We start from the raw sequence: 19,342 nt of genomic DNA on the forward strand, positions 1-19,342 counted from the left end.
TCCCAGAGAGCCAATCAGAACATGCACTGCAGAGGATAATCCAGCAGGTAAGAAAAGAGGGGAACCTTAGGGTATTCTCAACAGCCAACTCCAGGTACTTCTGCAGTAATGACACTGCAGAATTCCCAGTTACAAAAAACTTTTAACAAGCGAGTCTCCTTGTTTTATTTCTAAGGCCCTGTTCATATATCCATTCTTCTGTTTCATTACGGAATAGAAGAACGAAAATAAAGTGGATGCCGGATCTCGCAAAATAACTGGCAGTGGCTGACAGAACGCATCGGCTATAATGGGTTCCACCAGAAAAATAGCACAGCATGCTGCACTCTTTATTCTGGCGTTTGTAACAGAATCGCTGGATAGAACGAGCTGACGAAATCTGAACCGAGCCTTGTGGAAATGATGTCTCTAATGTTAATCACACGTTTATACTGGATATATACTGATATATTGCACTACAAACAATACAAAAGCCTTAGTATTTTGGCACCTAAATCCATCCGTGACCTTGAACCGTGATCACAGTCGTTAAATATATTGTCCTGAGATCAATTATTCAATATAAAATAGCAACAAGCAAATGTTTAGTAGACAGGATGAGATTGGAATCAAACTACATCCGGACTACTAAAGGCACAGAAGACATTTCGCCCCTACCTTGAGCAGAGCCCAAAGCATCCAAGCAGCAATCATGGCACTTTTCTCTCTCACAATGCCTTGCGTCTGATATAGACATACCAGTATTGTACAAAGTATGACTTTACAGGGCTCCGAGTGACATTACTGAGCAACAAGCTGGACCGGTTACAGCACAGCGCTCTGCGGGATAGCACAGCTCACAGAGCACAGCTGTAAACTTCCAGTTAGGTGGAACAAGGAAGCAGTTCAAGTTGGCTGAAACAAGGTTACAACTCAAGGGCAGAGGAAGGCTAGACACTAGAAAATACTCTCATTGTCACAGAAAAAATCAAGACATACAAGAAGTTGTCATTTTGCTGTAAAACTCGGCATGCAGGTCCATCTCAAGCAGATCTGTAATGATGAGAGTTGTGGTGATTAGATGGACGGTCTTGTCACCGGAGGCCCTAAAAGTGGTTCCCCCTTGGTCTATAAAATAGCTCTCAGAGGCTCCTTGTGTGTAGTGACCTCTTCTTCCGCTTGTAGAGAGCTTGTTGACCACTAGACGCCTCTACGACGCAGAGAAGAGATTTCACCCGTTACCAGAGTCTGAGAGGGGCACATTATTGGGGTGTGAGAAGTTGGACAGTGGTAGCGATGAATTGCTGCCACCTGATCAAACTGTTAGGAGGTGTTGGGATACAGTGGATGCATGAAGGCACATCTGCATTGGATTCCACATCCAGAACAAAATACCAGAAAATAAAGTCCTGCATGCAGGACTTTTTAACCTGGTGAAATGCCGGGCAGCTAAGTGGGAACCAAACGAACCCTATTATAGCCAATGGGGTCAGTTCAGTTCTGTCATCAGATGATCGGTTCTGAGAGGAGATTCCCCTTTCCTGCTCCCATAATGGAGCAGGACAACAGGACCTCTGCCGCAGCCTTAGAAGGATGGTTTGTCCATTCCCTGTTGTCATTGAACACATATGGCCAGTTTGAACACCAGGCAATATGGATTAATATATGTATGGCTGCGTCTGAGAAATAAACGTTAACCAGGCGATTGTTTGCCCCACAATCAGGCTGCTTCCATTCAAAGTGAAAAAATGTGGAATTTGGGGATTTTCTTTTTAATATAGATTGTGACTTTGCAAATTCTTTCAAAACGTGTTTAACATAAAATGTGTTTTTTGGTCATCTTCTGTCCTTAATGTTGGCAGGACCGGCTTTTGTGAAGCGCTGAACTGGAAACTTAATCAACTAGACACAAACAAAGCCACTGCTCTTTCCTCCCTACTTACAGGTCGGTACTAACCTGTTCCTGTAAGCTGCAGACAAGTGACAGAGCAGCTGAAGGAGGTATCATGTGCGGCGTCTACATGGAGCCCCACACTAAACACAAGACAAGAGCATTTATGGTTCCTTCCATTAAAAAGCTTCAAGAGGTGGGATATAAAAGGACTACGAGGACAGACTTAATGTATCAGCTAGATTTGTTTTACTAACTAAAATCAGATAGTGAAACATTTTCCATTTTTTCTAATCTGTCTTTATTTTCCGATTATCTGTATATGAATATGGGGGCGGCCATCTTGCCTACATTGTAGAGATAAGCTTTACGGCAGCTTTAAGAGATATGCTTTACAACAGCCTCAAGGGCCAGGCATACAATGGACAGCATTGACTTCTATGGGAGACTGTTAGAGATGAGCGATCATACTCGGTAAGGCGATATACTCGAGAGAGCATCGCCTTTTTCAAGTACCTGCTGGCTCATCCCTGAAGATTCGGGGGATCCTCGGGGGTGAGCGTGGGTTGCAGAGGGGATCGGGAGGGAGAGAGAGATCTCTCTCACTCTCCTCCCCGCTCCCCCGCGCCGCCCCCGACCCCCCGAATCTTCAGGGACGAGCCAGCGGGTACTTGAAAAAGGCGATGCTCTCTCGAGTATATCGCCTTACCGAGTATGATCGCTCATCTCTAAAGACTGTTCTAGGCAAACTCTATGACTTGTGCAGGGAAGGGGGGGACATCAGCTGTGATCACCTATTGCGATCTTGTGTTAAGGTGCTTTTACGCAGAACGATTATTGTTCAGATTCCCCCGATGCAGCGAGAATCTAAACGATTATATTCGTTCCGTCTAAAAGCACATTAACACACTACATGCTGATATGACTGTCCGGCGCTGCTCATGTGGGCATCACTGATCAATCAAAGTAGGTGGAGAGTCTTAGACTAATGATGCATGGGGAGTCAGAGAAGCGGTGCGGCCATCTTTGTTTTTCCAGGATCGGAGAGTCACTTTAAACATATTTTAAATAATTTTTGGGGGATTTCTTTTTCAATTTGTTATGATTTCTAGTTAAAATAAACCCTAATATCCTGCAGTTTTCACACTGATCACTAAGGGTCCCTTGACATTGTCAGGTCTATAAGTGTCTGACAGCCTTTACACCGACTATTGCTCCAGGAGAGAATAGAGGTGGCACTCGCTGGAGATCTCTTCCAGCCACCTACCTCCATTTACTGCAGTCAGTTGTTCATAGATGAACAAATATTTCTTTACAGGAACCAATAGTCGCTGATTTATTGCTCAGTGCCCTATCGGCGGCCAAGTGCACACGGACGACTATTGCCTGAATTCGCTGTTTCAGTAATTATTCGGGTGATTATTACCCCATATAACGGTACGTTTAGCCTTATAATAGTCTGACACTTCCTGTTCAGGAGGGAACTATTTCAGCAGTCATCTCATTATCATCACAGGCAGGATTACAAGGGAAGGTGATACATATATACATGGGTAAAGGCGCTTTAACACGGGACCATCTGTCAGGCAACAGATGCCCAACGGGTTGTCCCATCCATACACAGGAATAAGCAACACTAGTGAATACGGAACACGGAACGATACAGTGATCAGTTTTCTGCATGAAGAAACTGAACGACCAACAAAAACCGAAAGACTTCTCATTCGCCGCTCAGTCACCGCAGGCATTTACACTGAACAATACCAGACAATAAATAGTCAACCAGTGACTATTTTTAGGGAAGCTGAAACAAAGCGACTAATGAACAACTCCTTACTCATCACCTGGTTGGTGGCCATGTTTACATGGAGAAACGGTTGCTTATTTTCACTCTATTGAGCAACTATTCGGACGATAGTTGTCCCACGTAAAGCCACGCTGACGTAGACTTTTGGACCTACTTTGGAAGAGAGGATCTAGATAATGACATACACAGCTGGACTAGGTTCCCTTAGCAGATCTCCACCTGGACTACTCCCCTTTATATTCAGTAACAATATATCAATAACATAATCACATTCTTATTGCATTTAATTAGGCTGCTTTCACAACTGTGTTGGGGGTTCCGTTATGGAAGCAAGAAAGGGGATCCCCTGGCAGAATGGATGCGTCTTATGATGGTACTGAATGGTGCCAAACGGACCCCACTGACTATAATGAGTCCGTTTGGCTTCCGCTCAGCTGCCCGGCATTTTACTGGATGATGAGGTCCTGCATGCAAGACTTTTTCTTCGAGCATTTTGTGCCAGATCTACGATGGAACCTGCAGCGCAGATGTGAAAGCAGACCACAAAAAATCTCTTTGATGTGAGTGAAAATAAATCTCTACATTCAGTAGAATTATCAACCACCAAATCATGTAAAGAAAGGGGAGGGACTTGTTATTGTATAGCGCCAACTTATTCCGTAGCTCCAACTTATACTCAGCTGGGTACTCATTTTACAGGAATGAGAACTTAAGACTGCATACTGCTTCCTTAACAGACTGCACCACTCAAGACGCATTACTGTTCACCGCTAGCACAGTTCTATCACCTGTAAAGTGGCTGTATATGGACGGTACTGCTGAGGAGTCAGCTTCCAGGCAGACGAGACACCATGATAAAAGTGATAGGTTCAAGAACAATTCCGAGTCCCTCAGAGTACAGTTAAGTCAAGTTAAGTCAAGCGTTTAAAAATGGAAACAATATATTACAGCTGTAAATCCATAACAAGCTGTTCTCAAAAAGGATAATGTGTAACACCGAGAAATACTACATTGAAGAACAAAGACGACATCTTATGACTCAATCCTCAAGACGTTGCGAAAACACTAATATCTTAGTGCAACTCTCCAATGGAAGCCATGAGACAATAGGATGACATATCCAACTTCTCTTTTACTTAGTGAATTAAAAGCCAGCAAAAAAGATACGCATTTTGGGGTGAGCCCCTCCATCAATCAGTGTTGGTGACCCCAAGAGGGAGAAGGAAATGAAGGCTGAGGCTTTTGACACTTTTGGTTTTGCTCTTCCCCGCTTCTTTCATCCTTAGCTTTCTGTCCTCGAGATAGACCATAAATAGGGTTTGACCCCTGGGATCACTACTGATCTTCAGTCTGAAGCTGCAGTGGTGGCCCAGTGCAAATTCCCATCAGCATTAGAATCCCCACTGACCAAATATTGATGGGCTATTCCGAAAAGCCGGAAAATATACTAATCATATGCTGGATTAATATGAAGATGAAGGGGAATACGTTTACTGGTATTGCATTGGGGAATTGTCATTTCTACCAGGAAATTGCTTTCAAGGAAGGAATTCCACCTTAAAGGGGTTTTTCCATTACTTAAAATTACTTCCAAACCACTTTGTACTTCTGGTTGCTTCTGACTAGAACACTTGACTGCTGCAGCCAATCACTGGCTATAGAAGGTCATTGCTGTGGCCAGTGATTGGTTGCAACAGTCACATGTCCTGGACAGCAAAAACCAGAAAAAATAAAGTGGTTGTGAAGCAATTTTAAGTCACGGGAAAACCCCTTTAAGAACAATACCACCCAATAACAAATCAAGAATGGGAACTCTAGCAGAGATCTTGTTTTCTACCTGTCGGATTCACTTCAAGAAATGTACTTTTGGCACTGGTGATATTTTCAGCATTTTCCTTAATTAAATATAAGATAAGCATAAATCCCACTGATCTGAATTCCACCGTGTGCCCTTTTATAAAGTTGTTAAGTGCTTTGAAATTCAGAGCTGCTATGAATATAAATTCATCCACCCTCTAGGTTAAAGTCATTCCTCCTGTGCTGTTTTCTGCTTTCATCCATCCGAGTATTAGTATTCTCTTAATTTCTAAATATTGCTAAGTGTTTTTTATGTAGGTTAGGCTTCCTTCACAGCTGTACTTTAACCTCCCGATGCAGATCCGGCACAAAATAGTGCGGCATGCAAGTGGGCAGCAGAGCAGAAACCGAACAGACCCCATTATAGTCAATGGGGTCCATTCAGCACTATTCGGTTCCATCATAAGACAGACCCGTGCGGCCAGGGGAATCCCTTTTCCTGTTCCCATACTGGAGAAGGAAAAACTAAACCCCCAACGCCGGTGTAAAAGCAGTCTTATGGTCACAAAGGCAAAGTTTAGAAAATATATTTCACACTTTCAAATACGATGATTAATGCAAACTATTGACTGAGGCAACTGGAAGTAGAGAAACACTGGAGAAGAAAGGCCAAAATGAAATATAATACCCCATTTAGACACAACGATTATCGCTCAAAATTTGCTCAAAAGCCGTCTTTTAAGCGATAATCGTTGTGTTCATGCACGATTCACTCATCGTTAACTTTCAGCAAGCTGAAAGACAACGATGAGCCTTATCAGTGCCGCGCGCTTTGGTCTCAGCGGGATACCACTGATACTATTGTTTCAGCTGGTATCCCGCTCGGAGAACACAGCAGGAGTATGCAGAAGACAGCGCTCCAGCTATCTTCTGTATGCCACGCTCAGAGCGCTCAGCTGGTATCCAGCTGAGCGCTCCGAGAACACAGCAGTTCTCAGAGTGTGTAAATGCACACAACAATCATTGCTCAAAAGATTGCCTTTGAGCGAATCTTGAGCAATAATCGCTGTGTCTAAATGGGCCTAAATTCTAACTCATTGTACAATTCTGCTTTGTAATCAGAGACAACTCTTAATAGGTGCTCTAACTCATTCTTCTATTCCTGGTCCTCTCCAAAATAATTTGAAGCTCTGAAAGTAGCAGATTAGCAGATGGATTAAAGAAATGTCACAGTGTGTGTGTATATATATATATATATATATATATATATATATATATCTCCCTATTTATGCGATGCTTCGACTATACAAACAATAGATAAAGGAAGTATTTGTCTCCAATAAGTTAATAAAAAGCCATAAAGTAAAAAGGTCATCATTATTACATTTTACTTACCTATATTGGATCCATAAAACTAAAATACCAAATACGCGAGACATTCCCCGCGGTTCAGCAGATGGTCTATATAAAATTACCAGTTGTCAACATTGCTTCGTTTCCACTGGTCATCAGTTGAACTGTTCTGAAGTGAAACAATAAACTCACAAATAAGTTTATTAAAAAGAAGTAGGGAATTTTGACTGACGACGGGGAAGTCCAGCAGGGAATCATCTGCAGCGCTCTGACTTACAATACAGGGGGAAGTTCTGCATTTCTTTAAAATGTTAATTTAAGAATTAAAGTTTCATTTTCAGAACGGATATAAATAGAATAAACCGAATAACAGAAAATACCCGCTTGTGCTTTTGAAAGCTGGTACTAGTTGGTTAAGAAAAGTCCAGGAAAATTCCTGCTACAGTATATGGTAATTATCTGTAAAATGTATTCACATACAGACTTGGGAATTTCACAATGTAGTAACAGTTTGTTATTATAATGTAGGCTGAAAACAACACACAGATCCGTCCAGTTCAGCCTAATATCCTGTCATGCTGATAAGGAGAAGGCGCAAAAACCCATAAAGCAAACAATTATTTTCCTCATTTTAGGGAATATATTCCTTCTAGACTCTGTTGGGCCAGGAACCACCTGAGGTACTTAATCTATATCCTCATCTGAAGGTAGACACCATAAGAGTTAAGAGTGGGATGTGGTAGGAGTTGGCCCGAATTGTTCTACTTTGTGTTGTTACATGGTATATTAACTCTTTGCAATCCAATTTTGGATTCAGGGTTTCCTAGGGGTCTTTCTCTTTCTGCCATTATACAATGGTGCCACCTGCTGGCTAGAGCCAGTACTGTGGTATTGGACATGCTGGAGAGGTCCCCGACAACAGAGCAGCTAGTAATATACAGTAAGAATACCCTGCTGGACGTCTTCCGACATCGGAAACTGTACAGCCTTCAATCAGAATGTCTTTAGACGTCAGACAGTGGTTTGGAAAGGGTTAATTTGCTTTTCACAGGGTCCTGTGCGACCTTCTTGAAAAACTGATTGAACAATATTCCTTCCAGACTCCAAATGTGGCAGTAAGAATAAATCTTAATCTGAATCCCCCGATCAGGAAGATGCAGCAAATGTATTAAAGGGGGTGTCCAAGTTGTAAGAACTCAGAACAACCCCTTCCCCTTGCATTATAATAACAAATGGTGACATACTCACCTCTACCCGCTCTCGCTGTGTACCTGCTCTGGTCTCTGTTGACAACTGCAGTCCCACCCGGTTGATGAGACGTCACAGGGGCCACAACCAATAACAGAGCTCAGCGATCGATCACTGAGTTGTGTTGTTAACTGTAGCCCCTGTAACGTCCTTTCAATAGGCACAAGCCTCTGAATACATGTCACATCTTTTGTGCATCTTGAGCTGTCTATGAGTCACAAAGTGAAGTCTACATCAGCACAATTTTCGAATACAGTTTCGTGTACAATTTCCGCAAAATTTAGGCTAAAAAGTGACATTTTTGAGCGAGCGTGGCACATGCAAAAATATATGTTTTTAGTGGCACACAGCTCTTCAAAAAATTCATCCCTTTTAACTTGCAATATAATGACACTCGAGGAAGGGGTTCAGTCAATTCTGAACTCTTCTAGTGAATTAAAGCGACCCTCTAAACCTCGAGAAACAAAGATGGCCGAATCGCTTCTCTGACTATCTGATGCATCGGTAGTCTAAGACACTACATGCTGCTCTGGCTGGTCAGCGCCGCTCATCTGGGCAGCATTCGTCAGTAACAGCAGGTGTAGTGCCTTAGAATAATCATGCATACTAACACACAGTGTGCATCAGATAGTCAGAGTAGCTGTTCGGCCATCTTTGTCCAGACCTGGAGGGTTGCTTTAACCATGACAACTGAAGCAGACAGAGTTCCATAGACTTGCTGCTCTTACAGTAAGGAACCCCCTTCTATGTCAGTGTAGAAACCATCTTTCCTCTACATGTAGAGGGCGCCCCCTTGTTACAGTCACAATCCTGGGTATAAATAGATAATGGGAGAGATATCTGCATTGTCCCCTGATATATCTATACATAGTTATTAGAGCGACCCATTATTACAGTCCTGGGTATAAATAGATGATGGAAGAGATCTCTGTACTGACCCCTAATATATCTATACATAGTTATTAGAGCGCCCCATTATTACAGTCCTGGGTATATATAGATGATGAGAGAGATCTCTGTACTGACCCCTGATATATCTATACATAGTTATTAGAGCGCTCCCTTATTACAGTCCTGGGTATAATAGATGATGAGAGAGATCTCTGTACTGACCCCTGATATATCTATACATAATAGTTATTAGAGCGCCCCCTTGTTACAGTCCTGGGTATAAATAGATGATGAGAGAGATCTCTGTACTGACCCCTGATATTTCTATACATAATAGTTATTAGAGCGCCCCCTTGTTACAGTCCTGGGTATATATAGATGATGGGAGAGATCTCTGTATTGTCCCTGATATATCTATACATAGTTATTAGAGTGCCCCCTTGTTACAGTCCTGGGTATAATAGATGGTGGGAGAGACCTCTGTACTGACCCCTGATATAGTTATTAGAGCGCCCCGTTGTTACAGTCCTGAGTATAAATATATGAAAGAGATATCTGTAATGACCCCTGATATATCTATACATAGTTATTAGAGTGCCCCCTTGTTACAGTCCTGGGTATAATAGATGATGGGAGAGATCTCTGTACTGACCCAGGATATATTATACATAGTTATTAGAGCGCCCCCTTGTTACAGTCCTGGGTATGAATAAATAATGGGAGATCTCTGTACTGACCCCTGATATATCTATACATAGTATTAGAGTGCCCCCTTGTTACAGTCCTGGGTATAATAGATGATGGGAGAGATCTCTGTACTGACCCCTGATATATCTATACATAGTTATTAGAGTGCCCCCTTGTTACAGTCCTGGGTATAATAGATGATGGGAGAGATCTCTGTACTGACCTCTGATATATCTATACATAGTTATTAGAGTGCCCCCTTGTTAAAGTCCTGGGTATAATAGATGATGGGAGAGATCTCTGTACTGACTCCTGATATATCTATACATAGTTATTAGAGTGCCCCCTTGTTACAGTCCTGGGTATAATAGATGATGGGAGAGATCTCTGTACTGACCTCTGATATATCTATACATAGTTATTAGAGTGCCCCCTTGTTAAAGTCCTGGGTATAATAGATGATGGGAGAGATCTCTGTACTGACCCCTGATATATCTATACATAGTTATTAGAGCGCCCCCTTGTTACAGTCCTGGGTATATATAGATGATGATAGAAATCTCTGTATTGTCCCTGATATATTTATACATAGTTATTAGAGCGCCCCCTTGCTACAGTCCTGAGTATATATAGATGATGGGAGAAATCTCTGTATTGTCCCTGATATATTTATACATAGTTATTAGATCGCTTCTCAACCGTCTTTTTTCTGAAGTAAATAACCCCAATTATGATCACCTCTCTGGGTATTGTAGTGCACCTATTCCATTTATTACTTTAGTTGCCACCTTTGTACCCGCTCAAGCTCTGATTATGTCCTTCTTGACTACCGGTGCCCAAAACTGTCCACAATATTCCATGTGTGGTCAGACCAATGACTTGTATAGTTGGAGAATTATATTCTCATTATGTGCCTCTTTTGATGTCCCCAGGATCCTATTTGCCTTGGCAGCAGCTGTCTGACACTGGTTGTTCCTGTAAAGCTTACTGTTACATAAGATTTACAAGTCTTTTATTTGCTCCAAAATTGATATTTCATGGAAAATACAAGTATTTATTGAACAGATGTCGGGAGGTCCTCTTAGCATTCTCCCTAATTTATGTGTTCTTGAGAATTTGTAGTTCAGCATCTTAAAGTACAGCATTCAGTCGAAGCAACTTCTAATGTATCACAGAGATGCCTCAGGTGTTGTGCTTGTCAGAGTCCATGTTCCAAGACCAGAGGCGTAACTTAAAGCTCCTGGGCTCCGATGCAAAACCTGTAACAGGGCCCCCAACTATAATGCTTTATTCATAGTACTGGGCTCCCTATATGGAGAAGAGAGGCCTTATGGGTCCGCTAAGGCTCCTGGGTCCGGGTGCAACCGCATCTCCTGCATCCTCTATAGTTACACCCTTACCAAGACCCTTGCAGGGCAGCAGCGCATAAGGGATTAGACCTCTAGCATGCAGAAAATCTCCAAGCCTGTACTCCATAGACAACCATCCTGGGACTTGTAAAATGGAAGAAATTTGGGAAATATTTATTAACTGTTTACATGAAAGTTCTGGCATAGAAGAGCCGCATGGTTTTGCGCCAGTCCTGCTGGCGCAAAAGATTGATGACCTTTCCTCTTCCGGTGCCGGCCTTGCCACTTTTCCCAAAGTGGGTAGGGCTTTCGGTAGGGAACAAGGCCATCCCGGACCAACAGATTTATGTATAATTTTCGCCACAAACTGCGTAAAGTATGCCAGAAATGTAAAGCTGGTCGGGACGAGGCATACATCTCTCTGAAGTCACACGTAGGAACCGGGGATGCGCTGAATACATGAAGTGGCATACAGGGAAATCTTACTAAATCCAGCGTTGGAAATGCTATAGTATATTCTCATCTTGTGCCCCTAGACCTTTTTTGTTGAACCCCATGATCTTATTTGCCTTGGCAGCAGCTGCCTGACACTGGTTGCTCCATTTTAAGTTTACTGTCAACTAAAACTCCTAAGTTCTTTTCCATGTCAGTTTTACCCAATGTCTTCCCATAAGTTGTACTTTTTACAAGTGGATTTAGGTTTACTGTCCCTTTAAATTCATCATTGGTATTATCACATTGACTTAACTCTTTTGCAGACTTCCTGCATCTGTTTTATTTCCAAAATCTTCCTGTCTTGCATCAGTCTTGAATAACGAGCCACATCTGTAGAGTTTCTTACCACTGACTTTAGCCATTGATTTTTACACTTTGGATACGACAAAAACCAGCAGTGCGCTCCTTGACAAACAGTAGTAACATTAATTTACGTCTGCCAGAAATAAGTTAATGCAGTCTAATTTCTGTCCTTCTGCAATACTACGGCGAATGTTTCATCAGCCATATACATTTAAACATCCAAATGGTAAGTAAATACCGTGCTGTGCCAACACTAACGAATATGTCACAAGCAGGTAATAAATAATCACGGGCTTTACACTCTCCAGCATTCTCCCCTGATCTAATGCATACTCAAAAATATAGAAAAACTCAAAAAATAAGGCACCCAAAATACGCCCACTTCAATATGCTTATTACGTAAATCATCAAAAACTAGAAACAACTCGGCATGTGCGTGGCAGGAACAAAATGCCGATCAATGCCCAAAGAAAATTGTCCTTTACTTCTAATGCTTTGGGTTGTAGGAGCAGTGGTTATGGCTACAAGAGGGCCTGTGATCCCCATGTGGGAGCCTGGCAGGCAAGGGTGCACAAACACGCCAGGTGCCCTTATTCCAAAGATTGTAATGGGGCTCCCTCTGTTGTTGGTTAACACTATCATACCGCTAACCACATGAGACCGCAAGACTCAATATTTGCTTGCTCCATCTCTTTTTGACCTTTGGTTAAAAGGGGTTTTCAGGCCAAATGCTACTGATGACCGATCCTCAGGATAAGTCACTAATAGTTAACTAAATAGTTGCCCATTGTGAGAGTCATAACACACAAGGGTACAGAGCGGAAGCAGTTGTCTTCGACCCTGTCTAGTGGGTGGCGCTAAAATCAATCACAGCTGCAAATGGACAACAAAATGCAGCAACATTCTTTCTGCGAGAGTATGCAAGCTGTAATGGAAAGCGATGGTTTCATGGGATCTTCAGTATTTAGTGGTAAAGCTGCCTTCCACCTTTCGGGCAACAAACGTAATATCTGGGAAGGGAAAACCCGCCCGTCTATGTGGAGCGTATGTGCGAATCCCCCAAAGTGAATGTTTTGCGCTACAACCTGTAGGACGGTGATCGGACCCTTCTTTTTCCACAAGGAAACAATCCTGGGGACGTGCTACATATATGGCTTCTGCCGCAGCCGGGACAGAAAATCCCAGGTTTCATCTTCCAACAGGACGGGGAACTCCCCCACTATTTTCACAATGATTTCAGCAGCGAGCTCAATAGTTGACTACCAAACAGATGGATTGGCCGTACAAGTTGTGATGATAGTGAACACCTTCCTTGGCCTTCATGTTTCCCGGACCTTACGCTTTGCGATTTGTGCATTCTCATGCAGTGCCACTACAACAAAATACGCAGGTGCAATTTACTGTCCATGTACTATCTGCATGTGCTGGATGTTCCAAAGTGACCTTCTTTATAATCGCTCTCTGATCTAGTTTATGGATGAGGGTCCTGAAAGGGAGACCACCTGAGTTAATGCTGGATTCTCTAATAGGGCATATGAAAATGGATTTTTAAAACAAAAGAGCCTTTAGCATTTCCTGAAGTGGGAAGTGCATCTACAATACCGCCACAGTTGGAAAGGTAAGGGCCACAGGGCACACCCAATATTCACTGTATGCACCCCCGGTTAGGGAATCTATAGAAGTCAAAACAAAAAACAAAGTTTGTTTCCATGTTAACCAGTTCAAAAAAGTACTACTGCTCTTAGTAAGAAAAGCAAAATAATAGTCTTGCGGATGTGATAACTGAGAAGAATCACGCTAATTCATGAGCTACCGAGCTAACCTCAACCTCTTATCTTGATAGACAGCTCAGTACTTGCCCCGTTATGACTGTAAGGGGGGCAATAAGCAAAAACAAAAGAAAGTGTTTAAATTATTAAAACAAGAAGGCAGTGAATAAGCGCTAAAAACATACAGGGAAAAATGCAAATTGTGTAAGGAAAAGATAAAAACTGCCAAGGAGGAGGCAGAGAGACTAATTGCCAAAGAGAGCAAAAATAACCCCAAACTATTTTTCAATTATATAAATGGTAGAAGTATTTGCACTGAGAGCACTGGCCCTTTAACAAATAATGCAGGAGAAATCATAGAAGATGATGTAGGGGGGAAGGTGAATATATTAAATAGCTTTTCCTCAAGTGTATTCACGAAGTAAAAAGATATGTCATACAAGATGCATGGGGATAAAATGAACCCCCCACAATGTATCAGCTGCCTAACTCAGAAGGAAGTGCAGAGCTGGTTAAAAAAAATTAAAATCGACAAATCACCGGGCCCAGGTGGAATACAACCAAGGGTTCTAAGAGAACTAAGTGACGTGATAGACAGACCGCTATTTCTCATATTTAGGGACACTATTGAGACCAGGGTTGTACCACTGGATTGGCATATTGTCAGTGTGGTTCCAATATACAAAAAGGGGTCAAGAAGAGAGCCTGGTAACTACAGGCCGGTAAGTCTCACATCAATAATTGGAAAAATATTCGTGGGGTTTCTGAAAGACGCCACCATGGAATACCTCAAGGAAAACAATGGAATAACTCCTCACCAGCATGGGTTCATGAGGGGTCGATCACGTCAGACTAATCTGATCAGCTTCTACGATGAAGTAAGTTCTAGGCTGGACATGGGGGAGTCTATTGATCTTGTATATCTGAATTTTTCTAAAGCATTTGACACCGTGCCACATAATAGGTTGATATACAAAATGAGACGACTCGGACCGGGTGAAAACGTGTGTAGTTGGGTAAAGAACTGGCTCAGAGATAGAAAACAGAGAGTGGTAATGGTTCGTAGTCTGATTGGGCCACCGTTGCTAGTGGGGTGTTACAGGGTCCAGTATTAGGCCCCATCCTGTTCAATATGTTTATCAATGACCTGATAGAGGGACTGCACAGTAAAATATTGATAGTTGCAGAAAATACAAAACTATACAATAAAATACAATGGAGGACAATGTACGGCTGCAAACGGACCGAGATAAGCTGGGGGCTTGGGTAAAAAAAAAGGCAAATGAAGTTCAACATCGATAAATCTAAGGTCATGCACATGGGCATGAGAAACGGATGTCACCAATATACACTAAATGGGGTACTGCTAGGGAAAACTGAGACGGAAAGAGACCTGGGGGTACTAGATGACTGTAGACTTAACTGGAGCAATTAATGCCAATCAGCCGCTGCAAAGGCAAATAAAGTTTTGCAGTGCATTAAAAGAGATATAGGGGCGAGGGACGAGAACATTATTCTACCACTATATAAGGCACTTGTCAGGCCCCACATGGAATACTGCGCACAGTTCTGGTCACCAGTGCTCAGGAAAGATGTAGCAGGGCTTGAGGGGGTTCAAAGAAGGGCAACTAAACTATTACATGGAATGACGGGACTGGAATACCCAGAGAGGCGAACAAAATTGGGATTATTCACCCTGGAAAAAAGTGTATAAATACATTAGGGGACAATACGAAGATCTCTCCCATGATCTGTTTATATGCAGGACTGTGACGGTAACAAGAGGGCATCCGGTACATCTAGAGGAACGAAGGTTTCATCACCAACATAGAAGGGGGTTCTTTACTGTAAGAGCAGTGAGACTGTGGAACTCTCTATCTGAGGACGTGGTAATAGCAAAATCCATAGAGGAGTTTAAGAGGAAACTAGATGCTTCTCGAGCGCTATGGTATTACAGGATATAGACATTAAATAACCAGCAGGGTTGTTGATCCGCGTCTTTGAGTCAGGTAGGAATTTTCAAACGTTGATCCAGGGATTATTCTGAATGCCATTATGAAGTTGGGAGGAATTTTTCCTCCAAGGGGGCTAATTGGCTTCTGCCTCATTGTTGTTTTTTTTGTCTTCCTCTGGATCAAAAAGCGGGGTGGAAACAGGCTAAACTAGATGGACATTGTCTCCCTTCAGCCTAACATACTATGTTACAGGAAACCCATTCTATCCAGAGAAAGAGCTGTGGTTAGTTCAGTAACTTATGAATTAGTTTGACTCTTCTTGGCCAGATGAGTCTTCTCTATTGATTTCCATATGGCGTGTGGTAACTTTCGCACCCAATTACGGAAATACTTGACCTTATTAGGAAAAGAGAGGGTGTTGGAAGTGATTGATTTTTCATATTTAACCTAGGAAGTTAGTTTTAGGGGTGAGATGATGGTGACGGGTTCCCTTTAGCATTAGATCTTGTTATCATATTTGCAAGATGACTATTTTGTTTCTCTACGAGCAATAATACCATAATCTACAGTATACACAGTTTCATCCATCCAGAGTCAGTGGTGGCCCCTCTGACGGGTCTCTAACATTATCTAATCCTTTTATGAGTGCATTAAATACAGGGATAGTGAGAGAACAATGTAAATACAGTGAAGATGGAAGGCTTTCTTAATGTGTGCCGACGGCAGATAATGAATTCTTTTCCCTGTGTAATGTGCTTTGTGCTTCAGAGAACACGGTACAATCTGTCCTGTAGTAGAGCATCCTTTTCTATGCTATGCCAATATTTCCAACTTTATTCACTGATAGAACATTGATATGGCACTGTGCAAATGAAAATGTAGCTATGGCAATTGAAATGATACTTGAGAATTTGGTGTTACCTTACAATGGATAACACGGAATACTTAACTAAAAGAGCAAAAAAGTATATATATATTTATTATACGTGTGTGTGTGAGCAGCATCAGGTTGGCCCAAGAGAACTGGAGCATCGGCAAAAGAGCCATAGACAGTGGTGTGCCGCAAGGGGAGTCAGACCTTGCAGCTTCTAAGATGTCACAGAAGGGAACTACTATTACGTTGGGTCATAAACCGGACAATATAGCTAAGTGGGGCCACAAAGGGTGCACTGTTAGTTAGTGGGGCCACAAAGGGTGCATTGTTAGTTAGTGGGGCCACAAAGGGTGCATTGTTAGTTAGTGGGGCCACAAAGGGTGCCCTGTTACTTAGTGGGGCCACAAAGAGCACCCTGTTACTTAGTGGGGCCACAAAGGGGGCACTGTTACTTAGTGGGCCACAGAAAGGACATAATTGCATAGTAGGGTCAAATAGCTGAGGCATTATTCCTATGGGGGCACTGAGAGGAGAGAGTAGCAGCAGGATAGGTGGCCACAGAGGAGCACTGTTACTTAGTGGCACTACAGAGGGAGTACAATTACTTAGTGGGGCCACAGAAGGGGAATCACTGAGGGGCAAGGGTAGTGGCAGGATGGAGAGAGAGTGCAGAGATGAGTTGTGGTTGGAAAAAGTCTTCAAACTACTGTAGACATTAAGAATGGATATTACCTTTTTGTCTGGGGTTCTAAAAGGCAGGCACTCGCAGACCAACTATTGAGGACCTATCCCGAAGATGGGTCATCAATAGTCCACAATTGGAAAACCTCTGCAAAGGGGCGTAATCTATAACATATACAGACTTTGTAGTGGATTTATCCGTGACGTAAAATTACACCACGCGTGATATATATTTATATATATAATTCAAACTGTAATATCTTCTGAGAGACTCATATATTTGGACATTCTTCCATGCGGTAAAGTTATTTTAGATAGCAAACAATATTGTTTAAGCAATTGATTTATAAGAGATATTTTAACCATGAAATGCTTCAATTGTTGCCGGTTTTAATATACATTTATATTGTATTGTACATTATCATACATTTATGCCCTATTATATATTAACCCTTTCCAATCCACTGTCTGATGTCTGATTGAAGGCTGTACAGCTCCAATGTCGGAAGACGTCCGGCAGAGGATTCTTACTGTAGATTACTGGCCGCTCTGTTGTCGGGGGGCCTCTCCAGCATGTCCCATACCGCAGTACTGGCTCTAGCCAGCAGATGGCGCCATTGTATAATGGCAGAAAGAGAAAGCCCCCTAGGAAACCCTGAATCCAAAATTAGATTGCAAAAGGTTAATGCTGAACGATTTTCAAAAAACTGACCATGTGCAGCTGAATTAAAACTTGTGCACCGTGGGAGAGGCATGTGATTTAGGGCTTGCTCACACCGGCATATGTTGGCTGCAGGATTTTTTACTTCGGTAATACGCAGTATGCAGCAAATATGCAAGTAATGTGCATTTACTGCATATTTTAAACACTCAGACTATAAAGCATGTAATATGCACCAAAATAGGACGTCCGTAATATGGGTGCAAAATGGCGTCTGTTCTGCACTCGTCTGAACGCAGCGTCACTAAGGTCCCCTTCACCGTGCTGATTGATCCCCTTTTTAAAAAATTTACTTATAAATCTTCCTACGTCCAAAATCATCTGCAATGCAGGTCATCCTAAGATTTATGCTCTGCCGGATGGGCTGCGGTTACAATGAGAGGACATTCTGGGTTCCTCAGTTACACCCTTCTTTCAACTAAACATACATCACATCTCAGGTCTGGAACGTGATTACAATTTCAAAATGTATTATTCTTACTTTAACCCCTTAGTGATGGCCAATGTGCCTTTTTATTGACCACACTAATGGGCTTTAACCCTGCACATACATCTTTTCAAGGTGGTGGCTTGGCTGACTACGGACAGCCAGGCTCCTGCTATAACAGCCATAAGAAAATTTTCAATCAAGTTTAACTGAAAGAAAAAAAAAATCCAGTTAAAAAAATATGTATTTTTCCCCACAAAAACCTGTTTTAAATGCATAAAATACCAAAAACATTTTTTAAAAAGCAACACCTACTAGGTATTACCACATTCATACCGACCCAGACAATGAAAGTATTTTATTATATATTTCACATGGTGAATGCCGTAAAAATAAATTAAAAAAACCAATGCCAGAATGGTTATATTCCTTCTGTTCGCCTCCCCAGCAGAAGGAAAAACCTATTAAAATGCAATCCAAAAGTTGGATGTACCTCAAAGTGGTGAAAATAAAAATGCTATGGGTCTTACAGTACGGCGATGTAGAGTCAGTTACTTGTCTTCAAAAATATTTTTTTATTGTGCAAAAGCAGTAAAAAATGAAAAAATGGAAAAAAAACTTTATAAACTCAGAATTGCAGTAATCGTGCTGATCCAGATAGGAAGGTCATCATGTTAATCTTACCAAAGGGTGGGCACTAGAGATGAGCGAGCACCCAAATGCTCGGGTCCGCGTTATTCGAGTCGAGCTTTTCGTCAAATTCGAGAGCTCTACTCGAGCAACGAACCCCATTGACTACAATGGGAGACTCGAGCATTTTTGTATGTGGGACGCCGGGTGCCGAGCATTTTTTCTTTCTAGGTCGGTCGGTCTCTCTCTCTCTGACAAAAAATTTGCCAATGACGCGTGCTGCGTCGCGGTGGGGAGGGGCCAAAACAGGCACGTCACAGAGGGGAGGTGCCAAAAACTGGGGCGGGGTCGAACACGGCTTGATGCTCGTTCGAGTAATGAACACCATCAAGTACGCTAATACTCGAACGAGCATCAAGCTCGGCAGAGTACGTTTGCTCAACTCTAGTGGGCACCATAAAAACTAAACCAAAAAAACAATGGTG

The 19,342-nt window shown here is 42.2% G+C and overlaps 1 protein-coding gene across 5 annotated transcripts in view; it reads right to left on the reverse strand.

Annotated features, from left to right (window-relative positions):
* PALM2AKAP2 (PALM2 and AKAP2 fusion) overlaps window positions 1-19,342 on the reverse strand; it is a 251,641-nt gene that overhangs the window by 70,657 nt on the left and 161,642 nt on the right. The window contains exon 1 of one of the 5 annotated variants that reach the window (XM_066604445.1): window positions 658-760. The exons of the other annotated variants lie outside the window; for them this stretch is intronic. Within the exon in view, the coding sequence (XP_066460542.1) occupies window positions 658-693 (36 nt within the window). The 5' untranslated portion in view covers window positions 694-760. Of the gene's footprint in view, window positions 1-657; window positions 761-19,342 lie in introns of those variants that run through there. 5 annotated transcript variants of the gene reach the window in all.

The sequence above is a fragment of the Eleutherodactylus coqui genome, chromosome 5, assembly GCF_035609145.1.
Source record: "Eleutherodactylus coqui strain aEleCoq1 chromosome 5, aEleCoq1.hap1, whole genome shotgun sequence".
NCBI classification, from domain to species: Eukaryota; Metazoa; Chordata; class Amphibia; order Anura; family Eleutherodactylidae; genus Eleutherodactylus; species Eleutherodactylus coqui.